Source organism: Pristis pectinata, chromosome 9 (genome assembly GCF_009764475.1).
Source record: "Pristis pectinata isolate sPriPec2 chromosome 9, sPriPec2.1.pri, whole genome shotgun sequence".
NCBI classification, from domain to species: Eukaryota; Metazoa; Chordata; class Chondrichthyes; order Rhinopristiformes; family Pristidae; genus Pristis; species Pristis pectinata.
This window is the reverse complement of record NC_067413.1, coordinates 70,268,691-70,292,804: the sequence shown is the minus strand read 5'-3', so window position 1 is coordinate 70,292,804 and position 24,114 is coordinate 70,268,691. Positions and strand designations below refer to the sequence as shown.

General features: G+C 40.0%; 1 protein-coding gene across 1 annotated transcript; it reads left to right on the top strand.

Annotated features, from left to right (window-relative positions):
- The first annotated feature begins 18,649 nt into the window (after positions 1-18,649).
- On the top strand, positions 18,650-21,204 carry snai2 (snail family zinc finger 2). The gene is made up of 3 exons (XM_052023377.1): positions 18,650-18,990; positions 19,230-19,823; positions 20,581-21,204. The coding sequence occupies exons 1-3, from the start codon at positions 18,912-18,914 to the stop codon at positions 20,760-20,762; spliced, it is 855 nt and encodes a 284-aa protein (XP_051879337.1). The 5' UTR covers positions 18,650-18,911; the 3' UTR covers positions 20,763-21,204.
- The last annotated feature ends 2,910 nt before the right edge of the window (positions 21,205-24,114 follow it).

The window sequence follows — 24,114 nt, the reverse complement described above, 5'->3', positions numbered from 1 at the left end:
TATGGACCAGTGTCATCTCAAATGCTCCTCCACTTTGAGCGGTAATGAGCCAGGGATTCCAAGTATTCAATGGAATATTTCATTTTTCAAGAAGGTATTGAGAAGACCCTTGGACCTTTGAATCTGTATACCTAGAAATCTCTTCCTTTCACATCTGTGAGACAGATCTTAAGGTACCTGGAAAAATTAATCAACTTAAGCATGGAAATTTAAGGCAAAAAGAGAGAGACTTTCCCCTCATATCTTTGCCACTATTTGCTGCAACAATTGACAATGAATTCCACTGCTTTGCTCCTTGTTTGCTCCATATTCGATTTATCTTTAAAAGTTACAGTGGTCTCTTTTTCAACTATTCACTGAAACAAAATAATCCATGCTCCAAAAATCTTTTTGTGTTAATATATTACACATAACTACCCTTCTCCCTACTTTGAAGATAATGTTAAACTGATAAATGCTAATTAATCTCTAACAAAAGGAAACAGTCTTTCCCTTTTCCTTATTCATTGTAATTTTGAAAAGATGTAATCAATCTCTTACAAGCCTTTAGCGCCAAGAACCTGAACAAATATATGTAAAGGGCGGGGATAAATAGGGGCACCTCCTCCCTTCCTTTAATTCTCAAGTACATTAAAGACTTATGCATTTCACATTCCAATGTCACGAATCAGCAACAAAAGAAACACACTGAGTCATGATTCAGTGTTAAAAACTATTTTATTAATCACTACTTATGATAATAAGAAAAATAAAAGTAAAAATGTTAGACCCTGAACATTAACCCCAAAAACTAAACTCATCGTGTGTGTATGGCAAATTCGCACACTCCAAGTCCAGGAATAGTTTTCAAAGTTTAGTTCAGCAAGCTGTAAGGTGAAACATGAGCAAAGGCTTCTTCAACAACCACCGTTGTCTGAAGTGTCATGAACCAGCAACAAAAGAAACACACTGAGCATGATTCAGTGTTAAAAACTATTTTATTAATCACTACTTATGATAATACGTAAAATAAAAGTAAAAATGTTAGTATGTTAGAATTCAAAAATGTTAAACCTCGAACGTTAACCCCAAAACTAAACTCTTTGTGTGTGTGTGACAAAGTCCCAAACTCCAAGTTCAGGAATGGTTCTTAAAGTTCAGTTCCGCAAGCCATAAGGTGAAACATGAGCAAGGGCTTCTTCAACAACCACCGTTGTCTGAAGATAAGACGTAGACGTAGAGAAATATAGAGAGAGTACATACGAAATCCAAATGTTCCACAATGGAACCCAAACGACACTTCAGTGTTTACTCGGTAGTGACTTCCTCACCCCGAAAAGCATCCAAATCGTGGTCGTCCACACACAAATACCTGTTTCCTTCTACAGGTCAGCAACAAAGTGAACTCCACCGGATTACTTCCAACTTCCATACATGGATTTCAGTGGCAAACACAGTTATTGTTTCTCATCCATCGATAGAGAAAACGAGTAGGCTGGTGTCTCTCTCCCTTCTCTCTCTCTCTCCTTCTTCTTCTTCTTCTTCAACAACGTCATTACGTCCTTTATCTTCTATTGACGTAAGCACGCCCCACACACACATACACACACACTCTATCTTAAAGGGACTTTCACTGAGTCCGTAACACCTCCCACCTAAAAAAAAATTTCCCAAGAAAATTTTAACCGCGCATACAGTTAGTAATGTTAATAATTATCATGTTACACAACTACAGACTATCAGATTAGTACAGATACATGTTTCCGATTTAACATCGAGAAAGACAATCAGCAATCACATTATCTTTGCCTTTAATGTGAGTTATCATGAGATCAAACTCTTGCAAAATTAAACTCCAGTTTAACAGCCTTCTGTTCTTGTTTTTGACTCGGCTCAGAAACACCAATGGGTTATGATCTGTATACACAGTCAATGGTTTCTGAGCGGTGCAAACATATACACTGAAATGTTGCAAGGCTAAAACAAGCGACAGTAATTCTTTCTCTATGGTGGAATAATTCTTTTGATGCTCATTAAATTTCTTTGAAAAGTAAGCTACAGGATGGTCAATATCATCAAGGTCACCCTTCTGCAACAACACAGCTCCTGCAGCTTCATCACTGGCATCTACTGCTAATGAAAATGGCTTTTCAAAGTCAGGTGTTTTGAGCACAGGATGATAGCATAAAATGGCTTTCAGCTTCTCAAATGCTTCTTGACAAGAATCTGTCCAAACAAACTTTACTCCCTTCTTCAGAAGATTAGTTAGGGGAAGAGCAATATCAGCAAAATTTTTACAAAATTTTCGATAATATCCAACCATTCCCAAAAATCTTCTAACAGTCCTCGTACCTGTGGGAATAGGGAACTCAGATATGGCTTGAACTTCTGCCTGAACAGGAGCTTGCTTGCCTTGACCTACAACATAACCAAGATACGTCACAGTGGCATGGCCAAATTCACTTTTAGCCAAGTTAACTGTAAGGTTAGCCTTGGAAAGTCTTTCAAACAACCTTTCTAACGCAGAGATGTGATCTTCCCAAGTATCATTCCCAGTCACTAAGTCGTCAATGTAGGCATCTGTATGTTTTAACCCATGAATCACTGAATTAATCATTCTTTGAAATGTTGCCGGAGCATTTTTCATTCCAAATGGCAAAACATTGTATTCATACAATCCAGAAGGGGTTACAAAGGCTGAAATCTCCCTTCCTCTATCTGTTAATGGAACACACCAGTACCCTTTTAATAGGTCAATCTTTGTAAGAAATTTTGCCTTTCCCACTCTGTCTATGCAATCATCCACCCTAGGAATAGGGTAAGCATCTGACTTTGTTACAGCATTCACTTTCCTGTAATCTGTGCAAAATCTAACAGTTCCATCAGGTTTAGGTACAATAACACAGGGCGAACTCCAATTTGAAGTAGAATGTCTAATAATATCATTTTCCAACATGTACTTTATCTCCTGATCAACAAGTTTACTTTTTTTCCACATTCATTCGATATGGGTGTTGTTTGATTGGTTTTGCATCCCTAACATCAACATCATGGGTAATTATCGATGTTCTGTTTGGAACATCTGGGAACAGATTTTTAAATTTTAAAATTAATTCTCTCATCTGTTGTTTTTGTGAAACTTGTAAATGGTCCAACTTCGTTTCAAGGTTCTCCAGAATATTTTGGTTTTTTAGTTTCGATGGAACAATATTTGGTCTAAATTGGCCTTCCTCAACATCAACATCAGGCATTCTAGAAACAACCTTGACACCATCCACCAAGGCCACAACTGAATCCTTCTCATAATAAGGTTTTAGCATGTTTACATGACAGAGTTGTGTTTTCTTGCGTCTATCTGGTGTTTTGATTATATATGTTAGATCAGTCACTCGAGATTCAATAACATAGGGTCCAGAAAAATGAGATTGCAAGGGATTATTTTGGCTAGGGAAAAATACCAACACCTTTTGCCCCACTGCGAATGTCCTAGGCCGAGCACGTCTATCAAAATATGTCTTCATTCTTATCTGGCTTGTTTTCAAATTCTCTCTCGCTAGCTGGCAGACTCTCTCCAACCGAGTTTTAAATTTTTGGACATAGTCCAACAGACTCAAGTGAACTTCCTCATTAACCCATTGCTCTCTTAACAACTCCAAAGGTCCTCTCACCCTATGTCCAAATACAAGCTCAAACGGACTAAATCCTATTGACTCCTGGATTGATTCTCTAACGGCAAACAAAAGTAAATGGATACCTTCGTCCCAATCCTTGGTGTTTTCAAAGCAATAAGTCTTCAGCATATTTTTGAGAGTAGAATGAAATCTCTCCAGAGCTCCTTGAGATTCTGGGTGATATGCAGATGATACAATCTGCTTTGCTCCCAGCTCATAGACTATTTGTTGAAAAATCTTTGACATAAAATTACTACCTTGATCAGATTGGATTTCTTTTGGCAAACCAAACAAGGTAAAAAATTTTACAAGAGCCTTTGACACCGTCTTGGCCTTAATATTTCTAAGGGGTATTGCCTCTGGAAATCTAGAAGTGGCACACATGATGGTTAACAAATACTGATTTCCAGTCTTAGACTTTGGTAAGAGGCCAACACAGTCCACAATCACCTTCGAAAAGGGTTCACCAAAAGCAGGAATTGGCTTCAAAGGAGCCACAGGGGGTTTTTGATTTGGTTTACCTACCATCTGACATGTGTGACAGGTTCGACAAAACATCACCACATCTTTTCTCAAACCAGGCCAATAGAATTGTTTCAAGATCTTCCCTACAGTTTTATTCACACCAAAATGACCACCCAAAGGCATACTGTGGGCCAGGTTTAAAATCTCATCCCTATAAACTTTTGGAACAACAACCTGATGAATAACTTCCCATTCCTCATTAACAGGAACATGAGGAGGTCTCCATTTCCTCATTAACACTCCATTTTTGACATAGTATCCAGTTGGCACTTTTTCAATCTCCTCACATGAGAGAGCTTTTTCTTTCAATTCTGTCAACTCAGGGTCCTTTGTCTGTTCCACCATAAAATCCTTCCCCGACAAAGACAAATCTTTAAATTCAGGCTCACTACAAGGATGTTGATCCTCCAGTGAAGACAGAAAAGTCTCAGATAAGGCATCATAATTTTCTTCCTGTTTAGGACTGTCACAAGGAACCACATCAGACTGCATCGGACTGTCTGTCTTCGCTAATTCTTTAGCTCTAGCTCGAGTCACCGCACATGATGGGTAAACATCTGGATCATTCTCAGACTCATCAATCCTTGGTTTGGTTGTTAACTGTACCACAGGAACAATTTCTCCATCTGCAAGGTCATTTCCCAATAACAAAGAAACTCCTTCCACTGGCAAACTAGGTCTTATCCCTATCTCGACTGGTCCTTCTACGAACTTTGACTTTAAAATCACCCTGTGAAAAGGGACAGACATGGTCTCACCTGTAACGCCTCGTACTAGATTTACTTCACCAGTGTCACTTTCTTCACCAAAATTTAAAACACTGTCCAGCAAGAGAGATTGACTAGCCCCAGTATCTCTAAGAATTTTCACTGGCACCTGGGTGACTCATCATTCAGTGAAACAAAACCCTCTGATACATACGAACGGAATTCTTTTCTCACCTCCTCCAACTTTTCCGCTTTTCCCTCTTGCAAGGACTGGTCTTTAACAGCATCTCCTAAACCTTTTTGATTTTTAATTGCCTGAAAGCAAGCATTGGGCACAGCTTCCTTCTTTTTCTTCAAAAGGGCACAATTAGATATCACATGGCCAGGTTTCCTACAGTAATAACAAGTACGCTCAACAGGTTTCTCCAGCCCTGGCTTCTTTTCATCTTTTCCTTTTTGATTACCTCCCAATTTAATCTCCGGTTTACCTGGATTGTCTTTGTAACTCTTTTGAAAGGTTTTAGGTTGTCCCCATTTGGATTTATGGGTTAAAGCATAATCATCTGCCAACCTAGCAGTTTCTTGTAAAGTTTCCACTGCCTTTTCATTTAAATATGTTGTTAATTCAGCTGGAACACATCTTTTAAAGTCTTCCACTAGTATCAATTCTGTCAATTTATCATAATCCCCATCTACATTTTTAGCCAGGCACCATCGTTCAAAACATATTCTCTTTCCATTGGCAAATTCCATATAAGTCTGATCTGCAGATTTCCTCAAGTCTCTGAATTTTTGTCTATAAGCCTCAGGGACCAATTCATAGGCCTTCAAAATAGCTTGTTTTACCTTGGTATAATCAGCTGCATCCTCAGCAGACAAAGCAGAATAAGCTTTTTGAGCTTTACCTTTAATCACACTCTGTACGATAAGAGCCCATCCTTTCCTTGGCCAGTTTGAACTCACAGCAACCTTTTCAAAATGTTGGAAATACTGATCAACCTGATCTTCTTCAAACGGAGGGACTAATCGAACCTCCCTGCTGGCTGAAAAACCATCTTCAGAATCAGATTCCAAACTCCTACGCTTCATTTGTAACTCATGCTGCCTCTGTTTCTCCTTCTCCTCACTATCCAGCTCCATCCTCTTCAATTCCATCTGCTTCATTGCTAGATCAGCCTCTATCTTCATCTGAGTTATCTTTTGTTCAGTCTCTAATTTCTTTTGTTCGGCCTCTAATCTCTTTTCCTCTTGTTCGGCCTCTAATATCTTTTGCTCTCGTTCAGCCTCTATCTTTAACTGGGTTTGCTCTCGTTCGGCCTCTAATCTCTTTTGCTCTCGTTCAGCTTCTAATTTCTTTTGTTCTCGTTCAGCCTCTATCTTTAACTGGGTTTGTTCTCGTTCAGCCTCTATCTTTGCCAGCTGCACCTGTGCCTCAGAAATTGCTATTTCACTGCCAGGAAACTGTTTTAACACTTCCTTCTCAAACACCTTCTTTTCCACATAATGGCCAGCTATCAGTCTCTGAATATCTGCCTTTCTCATAGACTGCTTTACTTCTGTAAGGTTTAACCTTGTAGCAATCTTTATCAGATCATCCTTTTTCGCCACCTCCAATCCCTTTTGGGTTGGTGACTCCAAAAATGCCTTAATATCCATTGCTGCTGGTTTCCACACACACAAGCCAATTAAAAAGAATTTATCAGACCTCCCTCAAAAATCTTTGGATTGAACCCCGAACAAATCTTGTCAATCTGGGGAACGATCCCAGACGACACTCGTTAAGCTTTGGATTGGATCCCAGACGAATCTTGTTAACCTTGGGAACTATCCCGGACGAGCCCCCAACTTTGTCACAAACCAGCAACAAAAGAAACACACTGAGCATGATTCAGTGTTAAAAACTATTTTATTAATCACTACTTATGATAATACGTAAAATAAAAGTAAAAATGTTAGTATGTTAGAATTCAAAAATGTTAAACCTCGAACGTTAACCCCAAAACTAAACTCTTTGTGTGTGTGTGACAAAGTCCCAAACTCCAAGTTCAGGAATGGTTCTTAAAGTTCAGTTCCGCAAGCCATAAGGTGAAACATGAGCAAGGGCTTCTTCAACAACCACCGTTGTCTGAAGATAAGACGTAGACGTAGAGAAATATAGAGAGAGTACATACGAAATCCAAATGTTCCACAATGGAACCCAAACGACACTTCAGTGTTTACTCGGTAGTGACTTCCTCACCCCGAAAAGCATCCAAATCGTGGTCGTCCACACACAAATACCTGTTTCCTTCTACAGGTCAGCAACAAAGTGAACTCCACCGGATTACTTCCAACTTCCATACATGGATTTCAGTGACAAACACAGTTATTGTTTCTCATCCATCGATAGAGAAAACAAGCAGGCTGGTGTCTCTCTCCCTTCTCTCTCTCTCTCCTTCTTCTTCTTCTTCTTCAACAACGTCATTACGTCCTTTATCTTCTATTGACGTAAGCACGCCCCACACACACATACACACACACTCTATCTTAAAGGGACTTTCACTGAGTCCGTAACAGAAGATAAGACGTAGATGTAGAGAACATAGAGAGAGTAATTACGAAACCCAAATGTTCCACGATGGAACCCAAACGACACCTCAGTGTTTACGGTAGTGACTGCCTCACCCCGAAAAGCATCTGAATCGTGGCCGTCCACACAAATACCTGTTTCCCTTTACAGGTTAACGACAAAGTGAACTCCTCCGGATTAACTTCCAATTTCCATACGTGGATTTTAGTAACAGACACAGTTATTGTTTCTCATCCATCGATAGAGAAAACGAGCAGGCTGGTGTCTCTCTTTCTTTTCTCTCTCTCTCCTCTGACTGACTTCTTCAACAACATCATTACGTCCTTTATCTTTGGTTGACGTAAGCATGCCACACACACACACACACACACATATATACACACACACACACACACACACACACACACACACACACACACACACACACACACACACACACACACACACACACACTCTCTCTTAAAGGGACATTCACCGAGTCCGTAACACCAAGACAACTTGAACTTAAATTGCTGTGCATGCCCCATGTAGGAGGGAAGGAAGGAAGGGAATGAGGAGATATGAAGTGAAGAAGGAACTAGATTTAAATAGCACCTTTCATGACATCAGGATTTCACAAAATGGCTCATAATGTGCACGTTCTTCAGAAGTATATGTGGGAAAATATTTCTCCTGTACCTTGTTCTAAATCCCTTAATATGCCTCTGCTTTCTTGACCCCACAAATACCAGATGAATGTGATAAGAATGAAATCATTACAAGTGGTATTTGTTAGCTGGATTGAAAATAAATAATAAAAGTTTCTTTGTAGAGTTGAAAGTAGCTACAGGGCAGATTTTATAAATGTCTATTTTATTGCTCAGCCATTTCTCAAGAGGTGGGTTTTGCTGGGAATGCCAGCATTTATTACTCGTCCATAAATAACTTTGAGATGGTGGCAATGAGCCATCTTCTTGAACTGCTCCAGTCTTTCTGCTGAAGGTAAGCCCACAGCGTCATTGGGTAGGATTTCTAGGATTTAGACCCAGCAATGACAGATGGAAGGCAATATATTTCCGAATCAGAATTCATGTTGGAGAGGTCACAGGTTGAGAGACACCATCAAAATGGCCTGGTAGTAATTGCAGTGTATTTTACAAAAGACACACACTGTACCAAGAGTGTGATTGCAGTGTAGGGAATGAAGACTTAGAGTGGTAACTGGGATACCAATCTGCTGATTTGCTTTCTCCAGGATGGTGTTGAGCTTCATTAGTTCTGTTGGAACTGTAACCATCCCAGCAAGTGGAGGGTAATCCATTATGCCCATTACTTGTACCTTACAGATGGATTAAATGTTTTGGAGTGTCAGGAGGTGTGTCACTCCCTCTAGATTATCCAGAATCTGACCTGGTTTTGTTGCCACAGTATTTGCATGGCTGATCCAGTTAAGTTTCTGATCAATGGTGACCTCCAGGATATTGATGGTACTGCTGTTGAATATCAGAGATAAAGAGTTAGGTTCTCTATCGTTGGAAATGTTCTCTGGTAAATGCACCGCAGAAATGTGGAGGTTGTTTACGGACAACTTAAATGGGGATCTAGATAGGTTTGTCCCGCTAAGTCAAGGAAAGGATGGTAGGGTGAAGGAACCATGGTTAACACAGGAGGTGGAACATTTAGTCAAGAGGAAGAAGGAAGTACAATTAAGGTTTAGGAAGCAAAAATCAGACAGGGCTCTTGAGAGTTATAATGTAGCTAAGAAGGAGCTTAAGAAGGGACTTAGGAGAGCTAGAAGGGAACATGAGAAGGCCTTGGCAAGTAGGGTTAAGGAAAACCCTAAGGCATTCTACACAAGTGAGAACAAGAGGATCACTTGGGTGAGGGTAGGACCACTCTGGGATAAGGGGGGAAAAATGTGTCTGGAGGCAAAGGAGGTAGGGGAGGTCCTAAATGAATATTTTGCTTCAGTATTCACTGGGGGAGAGACTTAGACGAATGTGAGGTTAGCGTAGAACAGGCAAATGTGTTGGAGCATGTCAAGGTTAAGAAAGGAGCAGTGTTGGAGCTACTAAAAAGCATTAGGACAGATGTCCCCGAGGTCAGACAGGATATACCCCAGGTTACTATGGGAAGCAAGGGAAGAGATTGCTGGATTATTAATGATGATCTTTGAGTCCTCCCTGGCCACAGGAATGGTACTGGATGAGTGGAGGATGGCAAACGTTGTTCCATTGTTCAAGACAGGTAAAAGGGATAATCCTGGGCATTATAGACCTGAGTCTTATGTCAGTGGTGGGCAAACTATTGGAAAGGATACTTAGGGACAGGACTTATGAGCATTTGGAGAAACATAGTCTTATTAGGGATAGTCAACATGGTTTGTGAAGGGCAGGTCTTAATAGTGTTTTAGAGGATAGAGAAGGACGAGTTTAACAGAGTTTTCAGAGGAAGTGACAAGACAAATTAATGAAGGTAGTGCAATGGACAAGGTTCCCCATGGTAGGCTCATTCAGAAAGTCATGAGGTATGGGATCCATGGAAAAGTGAATTCAAAATTGGCTTGCCCATGGAAGGCAGAGTGTGGTTGTAGAAGGGGACTATTAACCTGGAGGTCGGTGACTAGTGGTGTTCCGCAGCGATCTGTTCTAGGACCCCTGCTCTTTGTGATTTTTATAAATGATTTGGATGAGGAAGTGGAAGGATGGGTTGGTAAGTTGACATGAAGGTTGGTGGTGCAGTAGATAGTGAAGAAGGTTGTCGTAGGTTGCAATGGGATTTAGACGGGATGCAGAGCAGGGCTGAGAAGTGGCAGATGAAGTTCAGTCTGGAGAAGTGTGAAGTGATACACTTTGGAAGAATGAACTTGAAGGCAGAGTACATGGTTAATGGCAGTGTGGAGGAATAGAGAGATTTTAGGGTCCAAGTACATAGATCCGTCAAAGTTGCCTCACAAGTGGATAGGGCGGTTAAGAAAGCGTATGGTTTGCTGGGCTTCATTAGCAGCGGAATCAAGTTCAAGAACCGAGAGATAATGTCGCAGCTCTATAAGACTCTGGTTAGACTACACTTGAATATTGTGTTCATTTCTGGTCACCACATTACAGGAAGGATGTGGAAGCTTTCAGAGGGTGCAGAGGAGATTTTCAAGGATGCTGGAGAGCATGTCTTATGAGGAGAGGTTGAGCGAGTTAGGGCTTTTGTCTTTGGAGTGACAGAAATGAGAGGAAACTTGATAGAGGTGTATGAGATTATGAGGGCCATAGAGTGGACAGCCGGCACCTTTTCCCCAGGGTGACAATGGCCAATACTAGAGGTCACCCGTTTAAGGTATATGGAGGAAAGTTCAGGGGAGATGTCAGAGGTAGGTTTTTTTTAAACACAGAGAGTGGTGGGTGCCTGGAATGCACTGCTGGGGGTGGTGGTAGGGTCATTTAAGAGAGTCTTAGATAGGCACATGGACAAAAGAAAAATAGAGGGTTATGGGAGGTGAAGTAGAGAGGGGGATAGATAGAATGCGGATAAGGTTTGCAGGGGTCGGCACAACATCGTGGGCTGAAGGGTCCGTATTGTGCTGTACTGTTCTATGTTCTATGTTTTATTTTAAAATTTGAGCTTTGTTGATGAGGAACCATTGTCACTCAGCAAGTACGAAAGTGATGGATAAACAGCTGATGTGAGTTAGGGTGAAGGCAGAACAATTTTCCATGAGCATGTTTATGGGAAGTGGAGGCTGGTGACTTGGGTTAATAAAGGCATAGATGAGTGTTTCAGCAGCAGATGAGCTGTGGTAGGAGTGGATTCAGAAGATATTTTGGAGATTGAAATAGCACTATGAGAGATTTACAGATATGTGTTTGGAAACCCGCACTACGGTCAAATACATATTGCAAATGGGATGAACAGCTTCAGATAGTTGCAAGGAACAGGAATGCAGTTGGTGATTTTGAAATGAAATTGAGGAAGACCCAACATCAAATATGTTCCATGCAGTGTCAGCTCTGTCAATCATCATTCATAAAGGGGTTAGACATTCCCTTGCCCTCACTCTGAGCTTTGTTTCACTCTGTTTCCCATTTCCCTTGCATATATTCCCAGTTGTCCCTTACACTGAAATTGAGATACAAAACAAACACTCGCCTCACATGATTGACTTTGCTCAGACTGACATTCCACACAGTTCACTCGTTAAAAATCTGCCTCTGGCCTCCACTGTAAGATCATCACAAAGTTGAAAGCACTTCACAAGGATGCTAATGTGCAGATATCAGAGTTGGAAAGAATTCAGCAGCAGAGGGCGCTGAAATCAACAAGGGAGACTGGTGAAATGATTTGCAGACTGCTGAACCTCAGCTTTTAATATATCTTTGCTATTTTCTTTACTAAAGTAATAAAGAACAATTTTATTCGAGATAATTATAGCATTAATATGTATAATATTTGAGAATGAAAATTATCATCTGTAAAAGTGATAGATTTAAAATCCATTTTAAATGCGTTAAGAGTATTTGTTGGTGTCAATTTGATAGCATTAATTTACACTTATGTTCAATAAAGGTAACATTATCATCGTAGTAATTGAAACGTAATTGGTTCATTTGATACCTGAAGCAAAATATGACCCACACGGGCTTTCTTTTTAGAAAATGCCTCAAAGACGAACTCTAACGTTTAAGAAAACATTTTTACCTGGTGATGTGTATTTCGTGAAACTCTTCGGTGAAAGTGGGTAATTGTCCAGGAGGTGCCGCTAGAGAGGTTGGTTACCTTGTGGAAATACAGAGAGACCTTCAGCTTGCTGTAAAGGAACAAGTGCGTCTGCACTGAAACCCCGGTGTGACTTTGAATCCGTTTCATCTCCATCCAGAAGATCCACCAGCGGTAAAAACTCAGCGTCTACCAGAAATCGGCAAGCTAAAATACTTTCATTTCAGTTTAGCGTATCGTCATTTTACTAAACCAAGTTGTTGAACATTTTCCCCTTAAACACTGAATTTGTGTTGAAATGTCACGTAAACGCACCGTAACACATACCCGAGAAACTAGCATCTTCCCTGTGGAGTTGTCTGAGCCTGGAATGTGGTTTGGTGTTTGACAAAAGCCAGGAAAAGCACACAGGTGAGAGTGCACGAACTGAGCACTGGGTGCAATGGGTTCAGAGGAAGGGAAATCCGACGGAGGAAACAGGACCAGATTATCCTGATTCATTGTTAAGAAAGATCTGGGTGTAGGTTATTTAAGGAAATGGAGAACTGCAGATCCAACAATGCCACATTGGCACCAACACCCCCAACTCACACACACGTATGTCCCCATCCTCGTCCTCCATTTATTACTAGAACTTCTGACTTCTATTAGGAGTGCAATGCAACCTGCCCTCCCGAATACTCTGGAATTACACCATCTTTTACCCTAAATAAAACTCTACTCTATTGAACTACGATGGATCGATTTCAGGTTTCAGAAAATTAAAATATGTGTGTGCACAGAACACATAGCAAGGCTCGCCTGGCACGGGCATGTTATGGACTCCCTCATGTTGCTATTACCCCCAATGGAGTATAGATGGAATGAAAATACTGGACTGATCTTCCAGCCTGATGCTCGCCTGACACTCACCCATCCAATCCTTCCTCACAGCTACAATATTCCAGTCCTGTCAACATCACAAATATCCTTTTCACCCTTTCCCATGCATCAAATCTTTTCTGTGACCAGAACTACGTGCATTACATAAGCTTTAGCCTATCATTGTATACAGTTCCAGCATAGTCTCCCTGTTCTTACCTTCTATCCCTTGGCGAATAAAGTAAATCAAACACAGCCTGGCCATTCTGCATTGACCAACTTACCTTCGAACTCTCCAAAACTTTTCTACCGTATTAGAGGTATTATGGAATATTCCCTACTTGCCTGGATGACTGCAGCTCCAATACTCAATAAGACCAGTGCCACAAAGGATAAACCACCACTTTAAACATTCAGTCCCTCCAATACTGAGGCAACATGGACATAGTCTCACTTAAAACAAACGGTGCAGCAATTCACTGATATTTCTGTAACATTATTTCCATAACAGTACCTCTACATTATCTCTACATCTTAGAAGGACAAGGGCAACAGGTTAATCCCACCAAGCCAAATACCATCCCAGATATATTTGACCTCACGTATCTGGCTCAAAACCTTCAAACTCATTACCTAATTACACTGTGGGAGCACTTTCACCAAATGAACTGCAGTTCACCACTGCCCTCACAGATGCAATTAGTGTTAGTGCTGTACTTGCCTATGAGAATCACATCTCATGAGTTAACAGAGTGTGGGATCTTTCCAATCAACCTTGTTTCCTGGGTAAATTAATATAACCTGTTGCCATACAATAATGCATAAAGGCACCAAACTTATGTTCTTTACTAAATGATGTATTTTCTGACCATTATAGCAAGGTTATCTATTTAAGAAATACATTTTTTTTCTGTCCAAGTGCTCTCCAAGTGAAAGAAAAAATATTTTAACTGGCAATCTTGCAAATCATGCTCCCATGATGAGTTGCATGGCATTCTACATATAAGAATCTGTTACAAATTACAATCAATTGCTCTTTATTTTGCCATTGTAATCATGGTTGCATTCAGCACCAGTTGCTGAAGTTTTTTTCCGATTTAAAGGAATAGAGAAAGTGGATATTTTATCGATATTCTTTTTCTCTTACCTCAGCAGTGCATGGTAGCAATATTATGGATATGAATTGTGAACAACAACGTTGTTGGCAAAACAAGTACAAAATTGCTAAATTAGTGTCAAAGAGATCAAAGCTCACCACTATGTCTATCATACTCAGGCACTTGTAACAGATGATTCCATCACCGTCATCATGAGGACAATTACAGATATGTTGACAAACACCTAGGAATATTTACCCAATGCACACCAGCTTTGGAAAATGGTTAAATAGTAAGCAATATTGAAGAATAGGAAAGTGATATTACTTGTAGAAACTGGAAGTCAGTGTATTTTGCACTTTTTCCTCAGTTTTCTAGTTTTGATGACGGTCATTAACCTGAAACTTTATCTCTGTATCTCACTCCGCAAAAGCTGCTTGATCTATTGAGTATCCTCAGTATTTTCTGCTTATATTTATTTCACATATCACTTAATCTACCCTGAATCCCTCCTCAGCCTTTGACAGAATTTGTTTTAAGAACTATGATTCCTCGTTCAAAAGTTATCAAGGCCTTGCCTGCAGTGGATTTGAAGATGTCATCCAACTTTTTTAAGGATTCTTTCAAAAAAAGGTTCAGATTAGAAATCCAGTTTATAAACAATGAAATCAAACATTATCTGAGTATTCTGATTTCTTCGCTTTTTTTTTTACAGAATATTTGGAAAAAATAGTATTGGTATTGGTTTATTATTGGCACTTATATCGAGATACAATGAAAAACTTGCCTTGCATACCAATCGTACAAGTCAATCCATTACACAGTGCAGTTACATTGAGTTAGTACAGAGCATTGAGGTGGCATTGAGGTAGTGCGGGTAAAAACAATAACAGTACAGAGTAAAGTGTCACAGCTACAGAGGAAGTGCAGTGCAGGTAGACAATAAGGTGCAAGGTCACAACAAGGTAGATTGTGAGGTCAGAGTCCATCTCATCATATAAGGGAACCATTCAATAGTCTTATCACAGTGGGATAGAAGCTGTCCTTGAGCCTGGTGATATGTGCCCTCAGGCTCCTGTATCTTCTGCCTGATGGGAGAGGAGAGAAGAGAGAATGACCTGGGTGGGTGGGGTCTTTGATTATGCTGGCTGCTTCACCAAGACAACAAGAGGTAAAGACAGAGTCCAAGGAGGGGAGGCTGGTGTCGGTAATGCGCTGGGCTGTGTCCACAACTCTCTGCAGTTTCTTGCCGTGATTAAATGGCTTGTTTGTTGCATGAGGTGCCATTACACCAATCAGTACAGATATGTGCAAATTGGCAGACTTATCCAGAGTCAAATTTTAATTTGTGTTTTATGAATTAATCCACAGGAAACCCTAGTGTGCTTTTCAGTCAAGGTCTAAGTAAAACAAAAATGTCAGCTCAATATTATTATTTACTAGGGAAAAAATAATATCAATAGTCATTTAACAGAGGCTCTTTCACACATAACTCTGCTCATTATACCTGATATCGATATCCATGTGCATGCACACAAAATGATTTTTTTATTGTCTCATGCTTAAAGACTCTCAAGCACTAATGTTAGTCCAGGCATACTGTTACACCACAGGTTATTTCCACTCCACGAATCACATTCGTACCTACATAAGAAAACCCTGACTTACATACTTACAGACATCCATAGAGCTCTGGACCTAGATGCCTTGTCTCATTTGTTTTGAGATTTTAGGCAAAGGCTGCCGCAATCATTTTTTAAATTCTCACTTTATAAATATAAACTTCTAATGATATTCAATACACACTGAATTTCACTTTGCACTTGTCTCTCCCTCTCTCCCACACAGCTGTGTTCTAGAATCAGATGGAGCTTCGTCTCTGGAGTATGTAATTACAGTAAACTGGAAACTGTTTTACAGTGCCAGAGAAGTGATAGTGTAACTACACCCAACTATTATACATATGTAGCATTCACATAGGAACTAAAGTAGCTTTCAGTTTTTAAATATATTTTACAGATTTTTTTTATTGTTCTCACTCTTTCTTTTCTAAATTTCACATTTGGAAGGTACTGTGCTCCATTGCTAATATAGAGATTTGGTCCAATTAAACTAGCCCAATGGCACAGTTTACTTTTCTGTTTTTGCAGAGGAAGTATTCCTTTGCTACCCTGGGGCCAACCATATAGTATGAAATTGGAATCATATGTAGGCAGCTTCCCTTCCCTGAAGGACGTTAGTGAGTCAGTTGAGGCTTTATATCTATCCCACAAATTACCAAATTCATTAAATTTAGTTTCACAAATTGTCATGGTGAGATTTGGACTTATGACCTTGCATATCCAATACCTAAGTTATTTGGCTAACCTACTGTTAATCATATCCATTGTACATTTCTTGATTTATCAAAACAAATACCAGTGATGGGGCAAGAACTACTTGTATACCGTCAGCTATACAACAGTAGCGTAGAGATGTATTTTCTCAGAATTTCATACATATCAACATGAATAAATGTTTACAGCATTTATTGATATTAATATTCACTCTATTCATATAGACACAGATTGTATCATTTCACTTCATCGAACGAAGAAAGCATAATAGCATTTTCATGAATGTCGTTTGTATGTCAAAGCACAATATTTCTTTGTTTCTATCGATTATATAATTATTGACAAATAGACAATATTAGACACACGATTATCACTCACATTAGTGAATATTCAAAATGAAAGGACATCCTCCTTATAAAATGATCAACAATTCTGAGAGTAAGTTGGAAAGCATATTGCCACTCCTTGCCAACAGGTTGTTCTGCCAGGTTTACTTGTTTTCCTGCTATTTCCAGCCGCGTGGTGGTGGCATTTGATTATTAAAATCACTTGTACCCCCTTGTCCTGCAGTTCAGCGCCTTATCCAGTAGGGAGGGCAGCATGAAGACAGAAATGGCAGCGCTTAACCGAACACTTGCCAAGATAGAACTGGAGACAAATGTTTGCACCAATTTATGGAATCTGCATGGTTTGATCCTCATCCCTCCTTCCTTGAACTGTTCCGCATGTAATTTACCCGCAACAGCCTGGAGTCATGTGGCTAGACAGGTGCGCGGAGTCGTTTAAGAAGACGTTTTGCAGACTAATGTTTTCCAATAAAACATCTGTACGAGCAGTGTTTGAACATGGAAGTGATCGGCCCTTATCTGCTTGGAAAAACTGCACTGAAAATAGTTAGAGACTGCATTGCTTCAATAAATGCACAATATATCCAGTATTTTTGGATAAACATTGATTAAGCAGGCTGTTACGACCGTTTAACTTTCTATACCATTTCTACATCGGGAGACCCATCGGCTTGCTCATATAAAATTTGATTTTGTTTGATTTCAAAACTTTGTACCAATCCATGTTTAAGTGAATCGCCCCTCGAAACTTTATAATGTTACTCCCAAAAGTTTTATTCCCGACAACACCAATCGGTTAACAATAACTTTGATGTTATTGACTGTTAATGTTTCGATTCGCTTCGTTTTCTGGCGACAGACAATCATCCTTGAAGTAATCTATTACGTGAAATTAAGTTTTCACTTACATTATGTTGAAATTAATTTAAACCTATTATAAACGCCGAGATTTGTTTTTCCCTTCCATATGCACATTTTAAGCAAGTTTTCATCCACCTGCTTCGAAGTAAATATTTACATTTGTTTGTTAGATTCACATTTTCAAAAACAATTTGACGGTTGGTAAGGGCAGCACATTTTAAACTGCAACATAGACTTATCATTGATACACGCACGGAACATTTCTCATCCGCATCCACCATCACACCAAAGAAATGTTATTCTAATCTGCCTTGTAGGTTTCAGTTGTATTCCTTACACCCAAACAAAATCAATATCAGATAATGTAAAATTGAAACTCAACAACTCCTTTCCTAATACTTTTATTCAACCTGCTGCTTATTCTTTTTAAGTTGCAGCAAACATTGCGTAAGGGTGCATTTTTGGGACATTTAATCCCTTAATTCATTGGACGCAATGTTTTGTGTTTTATTTGCATGACCCCCTTTCCAATGAAACGTAATGCAAAGATCTGGCGTTTTTCCTGACGCTTTTTTCTTTGCACATCTGTCTTCCAAGACTCCGTTTGAAAGGTGTTCGTTCCACTTGACGCCAGAAGGGATAAACACCATGTGTATCAGACCAGGCAGTGATTTAGAAGAGGAATGCGCGTTCTCCACGGGGCAACAAGTCCTGACAGCGCCGACTCCCCTGCGACACCCCCCTCCCCTCCCGTCCCCACCCCGCCCCTCCCCTCCCCTCCCCTCCCCTCCACTAAGCGGCACGTCCCAACCCCAGCACCTGTCGCTTGGCGCGAGCTCGGGCCTCCACCAATCCCCGCCCCGCGCCCCGCCCCGCGGCCGGCCGAAGGCGGTGCGCTATTGGTCAGGCCGGGCGACAGATGCAAATCCGTGCGCGCGCGCCTTCCCCCCCCCCCCCCTTGCACCTGACTCGCGAGTATTTACAGCACATTGCAGGAATGCGCCGCACTCGCGGCTGCTGCACCGCCTCCTCCTCCAGCACTCTGGCTGCACGACCACCGGCACACCATCCACCAGCAAATTACTCGGCTGCAGCTTGAAAAAAAACCTCTCTGCAGTAGCAGCAGCAACAAAAAAGTGCCGGTGCTTTCGTTTCACCGTCCTACACCTCAGGATTATTTTGCAGAAAATTTTACTTACTTTGCCCCCACCTCCCTCCCCTTACCGCCCACCCATCACCACCATCCCCAGACCCACCCCTCCCTTCCCCAAGATGCCGCGATCATTCCTAGTTAAGAAACATTTTTGCACCAGCAAAAAACCAAATTACGGCGAACTGGACACGCAAACAGGTAAACTATGGTCTTGTTGCAGTTATTGTGTAAAGAAGCAGTGCACATAATGATGTATGCATTCTTAACTTTGATGCAGATGTTCTTAGAAGACTGCAAGTTTTGGTAAATTGACACGAAATACCGTTAAAAATTAGTGGCAGCAAATGGATCGTTTTAAGTCGCTCCATTTGAATTGGCACCATGCTTGTAAATGGCATCGGGGGCATCACCGTGTGTTTTGTGTTTTATTTTTGCAGTCATCATTTCTCCCTACCTGTACGAGAGCTATCCAATGCCGGTCATTCCTCAGCCGGAGATCCTGAGTTCTGGCGTTTACAATCCTGGGAGCGTCTGGGGCAGCGTCTGTTCGGCCCTTCTGCCCTCTCCTGTCCCCAGCGACCCTGCACCTGCCTCCGAATACACGGCCGTTCAGCACTCGCCCCTCAGCAACGGAAGCATGTGCCCGGCCGCCCGGCTCAGCCCCCGGCACCACTCCAAGTGCGAGCGGCTCGCTGGGGACGCCAATGGCTCGGAGACGTCGGGCAGCGATGAGGAGGAGAGAATCGGCCGCAGAGGCTCCGGCGAGAGCGCGGTGGACGCGGAGAAGTTTCGGTGCAACTTGTGCAGCAAGGCATACTCAACTTTCTCGGGACTGGCCAAACATAAGCAGGTACACTGCGACGCCCAGACGCGAAAATCCTTCAGCTGCAAATACTGTGAAAAGGAGTATGTCAGTTTGGGAGCCTTAAAGATGCACATCCGGACCCACACACTGCCCTGTGTGTGTAAGATTTGTGGCAAGGCGTTCTCCAGACCGTGGTTACTGCAAGGGCATATCAGGACACACACGGGTGAGTGTGGCGCCAAGTGTAACGGAATGTTTGCTGATTAAGCTGGCCCGTTTACCTGCTTTACTCTTATATAAGCAAAATATTAAATACACAATCTGACACACCATGTTATTGGTCGATATTCCTGGCAGGTATCAAATTAAATGCATCCTCTGAAAATGTAGCGGAGCAAAGTCGCACTGCTTATCGAGTTTGCGATTGTTGCCACCCTTAAAAGAAAATCGGAAAATGAACAGATTCTAAGTTTTTGAAATGCATTATAATAATCGAATTTATTTTAAAATTGCATTTAGCGAGAGATTTTGGAGAAATATTGGCAGATTTGAAAGAACGGGTTCAAGACACAACAAGTCATTGAATTGCAGCAGAAACATTGTGGCTGCTAAATTTGAGATCGGTCTCCAGGTTGTACTTTGTCCCTATAAAGAATGTGGGTTTTTTGTTTGGAAAAAGCAGTACTGTTGGCTGGGCTCCTGATCTACATGCACCTGCCACCAAAGGACATCATCAACAGTTCCATCCTGCTATTTAAGTCCCATCAATTCCCAACGAATATTTGACAGCTGACTTATAAAAATTCATGGGTTAAAAATGTGTGGATACTAATTCCAGATATGTTAATGGAACTTTAATTATATTCAAGCAATCTAAGTACAATAGTTTAGCAGAAGCAAGCTTCAGAAGTTAATACAGCAACTATGTTTTAGTCTGACCAATCTCTTACAAAATAATTGAATGACTTTTTTGTTCTATTCAGGTGAGAAGCCTTTCTCTTGCCCACACTGCAGTAGAGCATTTGCTGATCGATCCAACCTGAGGGCACATCTACAAACTCATTCAGATGTGAAGAAATACCAGTGCAAAAACTGTGCCAAAACATTCTCCAGAATGTCACTTCTCCACAAACATGAAGAATCAGGATGTTGCATAGCACACTGAGAAACATGGAATTATATTGAGGACTAATTCTGATTTGTTTTCAAGTTCACTATCCAAGCATCCTAACTGCTCTGTTCCATCAAGATATTATAAATTTTCAATTATTGAAGCAACTTTTATAACTTGCATTTAGGATACAAGTCTTCAAAAGTAAGAGTTGTGATGATTCAGAATATTAAAACTATGCACAGCACCATGGAGTGCAGTATCGTTTGGAATACTCCCTTTGTGCCTTCCGTCAATGCAGCTGCACATTGTGTGCATATATAATGTAAATACTCTATTTTTGTATTTGGATTCATTAAATATGAAAATGAACTAAATGCAGAAGTGCAACAAGACAAACTTAATGGCAAAGATTTATTTGTTACAGCCTGCACGCTGATCTGTTTAGCCATGTATTTTCCACCTTTTCTAAAAAAATAAACATGTTTTGACTTTATAATAAAACTATTTTTAAATATCTCGTACTGTCATATCCGTCTACCAAATGTCAGGGAATGGGATGTTAGGCGTCAACCAGACCTCAATATACAAATGTCCTTACAGGATGGGTTTTGTTTCTGTGAAATCCTGATTGTTAATTACCATCTGCTTCAGATCAAAGTGTAAGGTATTTGGATCCACTAAGCACACCACAGGACACTGTTCAGGAAATAATCATTTTCCTGTTCAGGTGTCTCTCAAACTGGAAAGTAAGTTTGATTGTACCCCTTCAGAAATGTTTAACACATAAACAGGCTGTTAAATACTTGCCCATTAAAATGAAATACATAATGTCTTTATTGGATGGGTGGTAAGATTTATAAGGCAAACATATCGTAAATAATCATTTGACCTTTAAATCTGTGAGTTATATTCCTTTTTTTGCTTTGGAGTTTTCCTCATTTGATTTGTGGCTGTGTACACAATTGAAGTTATGTATAAACTTCTACACTCTGCCTCCTCTATTTATAACAAAGTTCTATCTGCCAAATACCATAGATACATATGCTCAATATTGGAAGTGAGCTTCCCCATTTCTCCTACAAGAATTCAAGCAACTCAGTTTATTTATTTAGTTAAATATGATGCAGCTGAGTGTTATCTCTGAGCATGTTAACTACCAGATTCCAGAAATTCCTAATTTGTATTTTTTCCATGGGTATGTTCCTTCCCACTGTGTACTTTTTGTAAAATTGTTTAAATGAATTCCAGAGCTTTATAAAAATATGTAACAGTTAGTATCAAATTAATTTAACAGGCTTCCATCTGCTGATTAAATGAACGAGTATAATTGTGGATCAGAGTATGCAGATGGATGTGGATTAGATCATTTAAAAAACAGAAAACGTCTAGTCCACAAAAATAGAGAGACAATGACTTGTTATACCAAGCAAGAATAATGTGAACTGCCACTTGAGAGATAAATCAAGTTAAAAAATGACGCGTGGATACAGGAAATACTAGTTTAACAATTTAATGTAATCTTTAAAAATCCAATGATTGCATTAATTCTGCACCTGACTAAGGGTGTTTTAAAATGTATTCATCCTCACCAAATATTTAACTACTTAAAAGTTGATATTAATTAAATTTTGGTCAAGGCAGTTATCTGTCTGCCACTGAATTAACACCTACCATTCACTCAACTATATCAGAATGTTTCAGCCACTCATAGCTGCCAACTCAGCAGAAATCTTTTATATTCTGAGGAAAGTACAAGTAAAATTATTACATATAATTAAACCTTCCAACCTTTAATGTTTTACACGGTGAGGGAATCTTTCCAAAGCTGGTTGCTAAATAGGCAACCTAGGTATCAAATTCTGATGTCTTAAACAATGAACCAACAATGCCTGTTTACTTTAGACCAGAGTGAAGTTCAAACAATGGGGTTTTATTTCTCCCTGGGGGAAGGAGGAAGGGGGGGTGGAATGGTGTGATAGACGTGTTAGTAAATCATGGATTGTTTTGATCAGAATTGTAGAGTCTAGGAAAGGCTTTACATAAGACTGTACTTTCAGCTTGTAAAATTTCCAAATTAGCTTGAAAAGTAGCATGTAATTAATATATTGATCCAGAATCTCACACAAGCTTTGCTTTGAAGGTTTATATTTTGGCCTTTTTGAGTGGTTTCTAATCTGTTCTGACTTGAAATTTTATAGTCATCGGTGCACAGCTAAAAAAAGCAGTTAGTTCACTGGGACATCGTTAAATCACAACAGCAACAGTGCAAAATTAAACACTTTAATCTATTCCAAGCTACTTCTCAATTGCAGGAAATGGCACAACAAGGTACTTAATGTAACTGGCACTAGTTAACTTGTCCTTGCATGTAGCTGAGTGTTGATACATTCAATTTATAGAAAGAGAAGTATATCTTTGTTATGTAGTCTAAAGGAGGCTTAAAAATGACAACCCCCTAAATACTTATGCTTCGTAAATTCAGAAAATATCTTTTGTTGTGAAATGTGCATTTTTTGTTCTTTGGCATAGCTTTGATATTTTGCATTTAAGCATGAAAATATGAAACATTAAAAGGTAGTTAATTTAAGATAAAAAATTATGTAGTTACAACAGCTATGCGCCATTAAATGACAGATTTAGTATACATTATGACCATATATTCAGAACATGTATCAGAGCTATCATTGTCATATACCCTGAAAAATATTTGCCTTTCACACATGAAGAACAGATGGAAGGATGTCTTGTGTATGTAAGTACGAGAACTATATATCAAATAGTGGGAGTGCATTAGTGAACATAATTAAAACAAAATTCCAGAGTTAACATATGACTGACATTTTTCCATGATTGTGGCTCTGTTGCATTCTCTTCCACAGATTTTCCACAACCAGTGGTATTGTCAACCAGACCAGGTACCTGAACCTCCCTCCCTGTCTGACTAAATAGAACTACTCTGATTTGGTTGCCTAACTAATCTTAACCAAAGCATCTTCAGTAAGAGCTTCTCGTCACAATTACTTCTGGAGCGCTCAAGGACTCACCCAGACTTCTCAGCTACATGCTCTCCCTTAGTGGCAAGATCCAAAAGCTGAAATGTTTCCTCTATTTATGCTGACGACATCCAGCTCTATTTTTTGCTACTGCTCTTGAACCCTCCACTGGCTCAGTATTATCAGTCTGCTTACCCGACACAAAAATGTGAACAACTTGCATTTATGTAGTACCTTTAATATTGTGAAGTATTGCAAGGTTCTTTACAAGAGAATTACCAGTCTAAATTTGACATGGGAGATATTAGGGTAAATAACCAACACGATGTCAAGAGATAGGTTTTAAGAAGCATCTGAACAGAGACACTAAGAAGTCTAGGGTGGGAATTCCAGAACAGGGCCTGGACAAC

Bases quoted from the DNA above. Each gene is read 5' to 3' on its own strand.
- snai2 (XM_052023377.1), top strand. From the start codon at position 18,912: ATGCCGCGATCATTCCTAGTTAAGAAACATTTTTGCACCAGCAAAAAA. The intron at 18,991-19,229 runs GTAAACTATGGT...TTATTTTTGCAG, and splicing joins CGAACTGGACACGCAAACAG to TCATCATTTCTCCCTACCTG. The intron at 19,824-20,580 runs GTGAGTGTGGCG...TGTTCTATTCAG, and splicing joins GCATATCAGGACACACACGG to GTGAGAAGCCTTTCTCTTGC.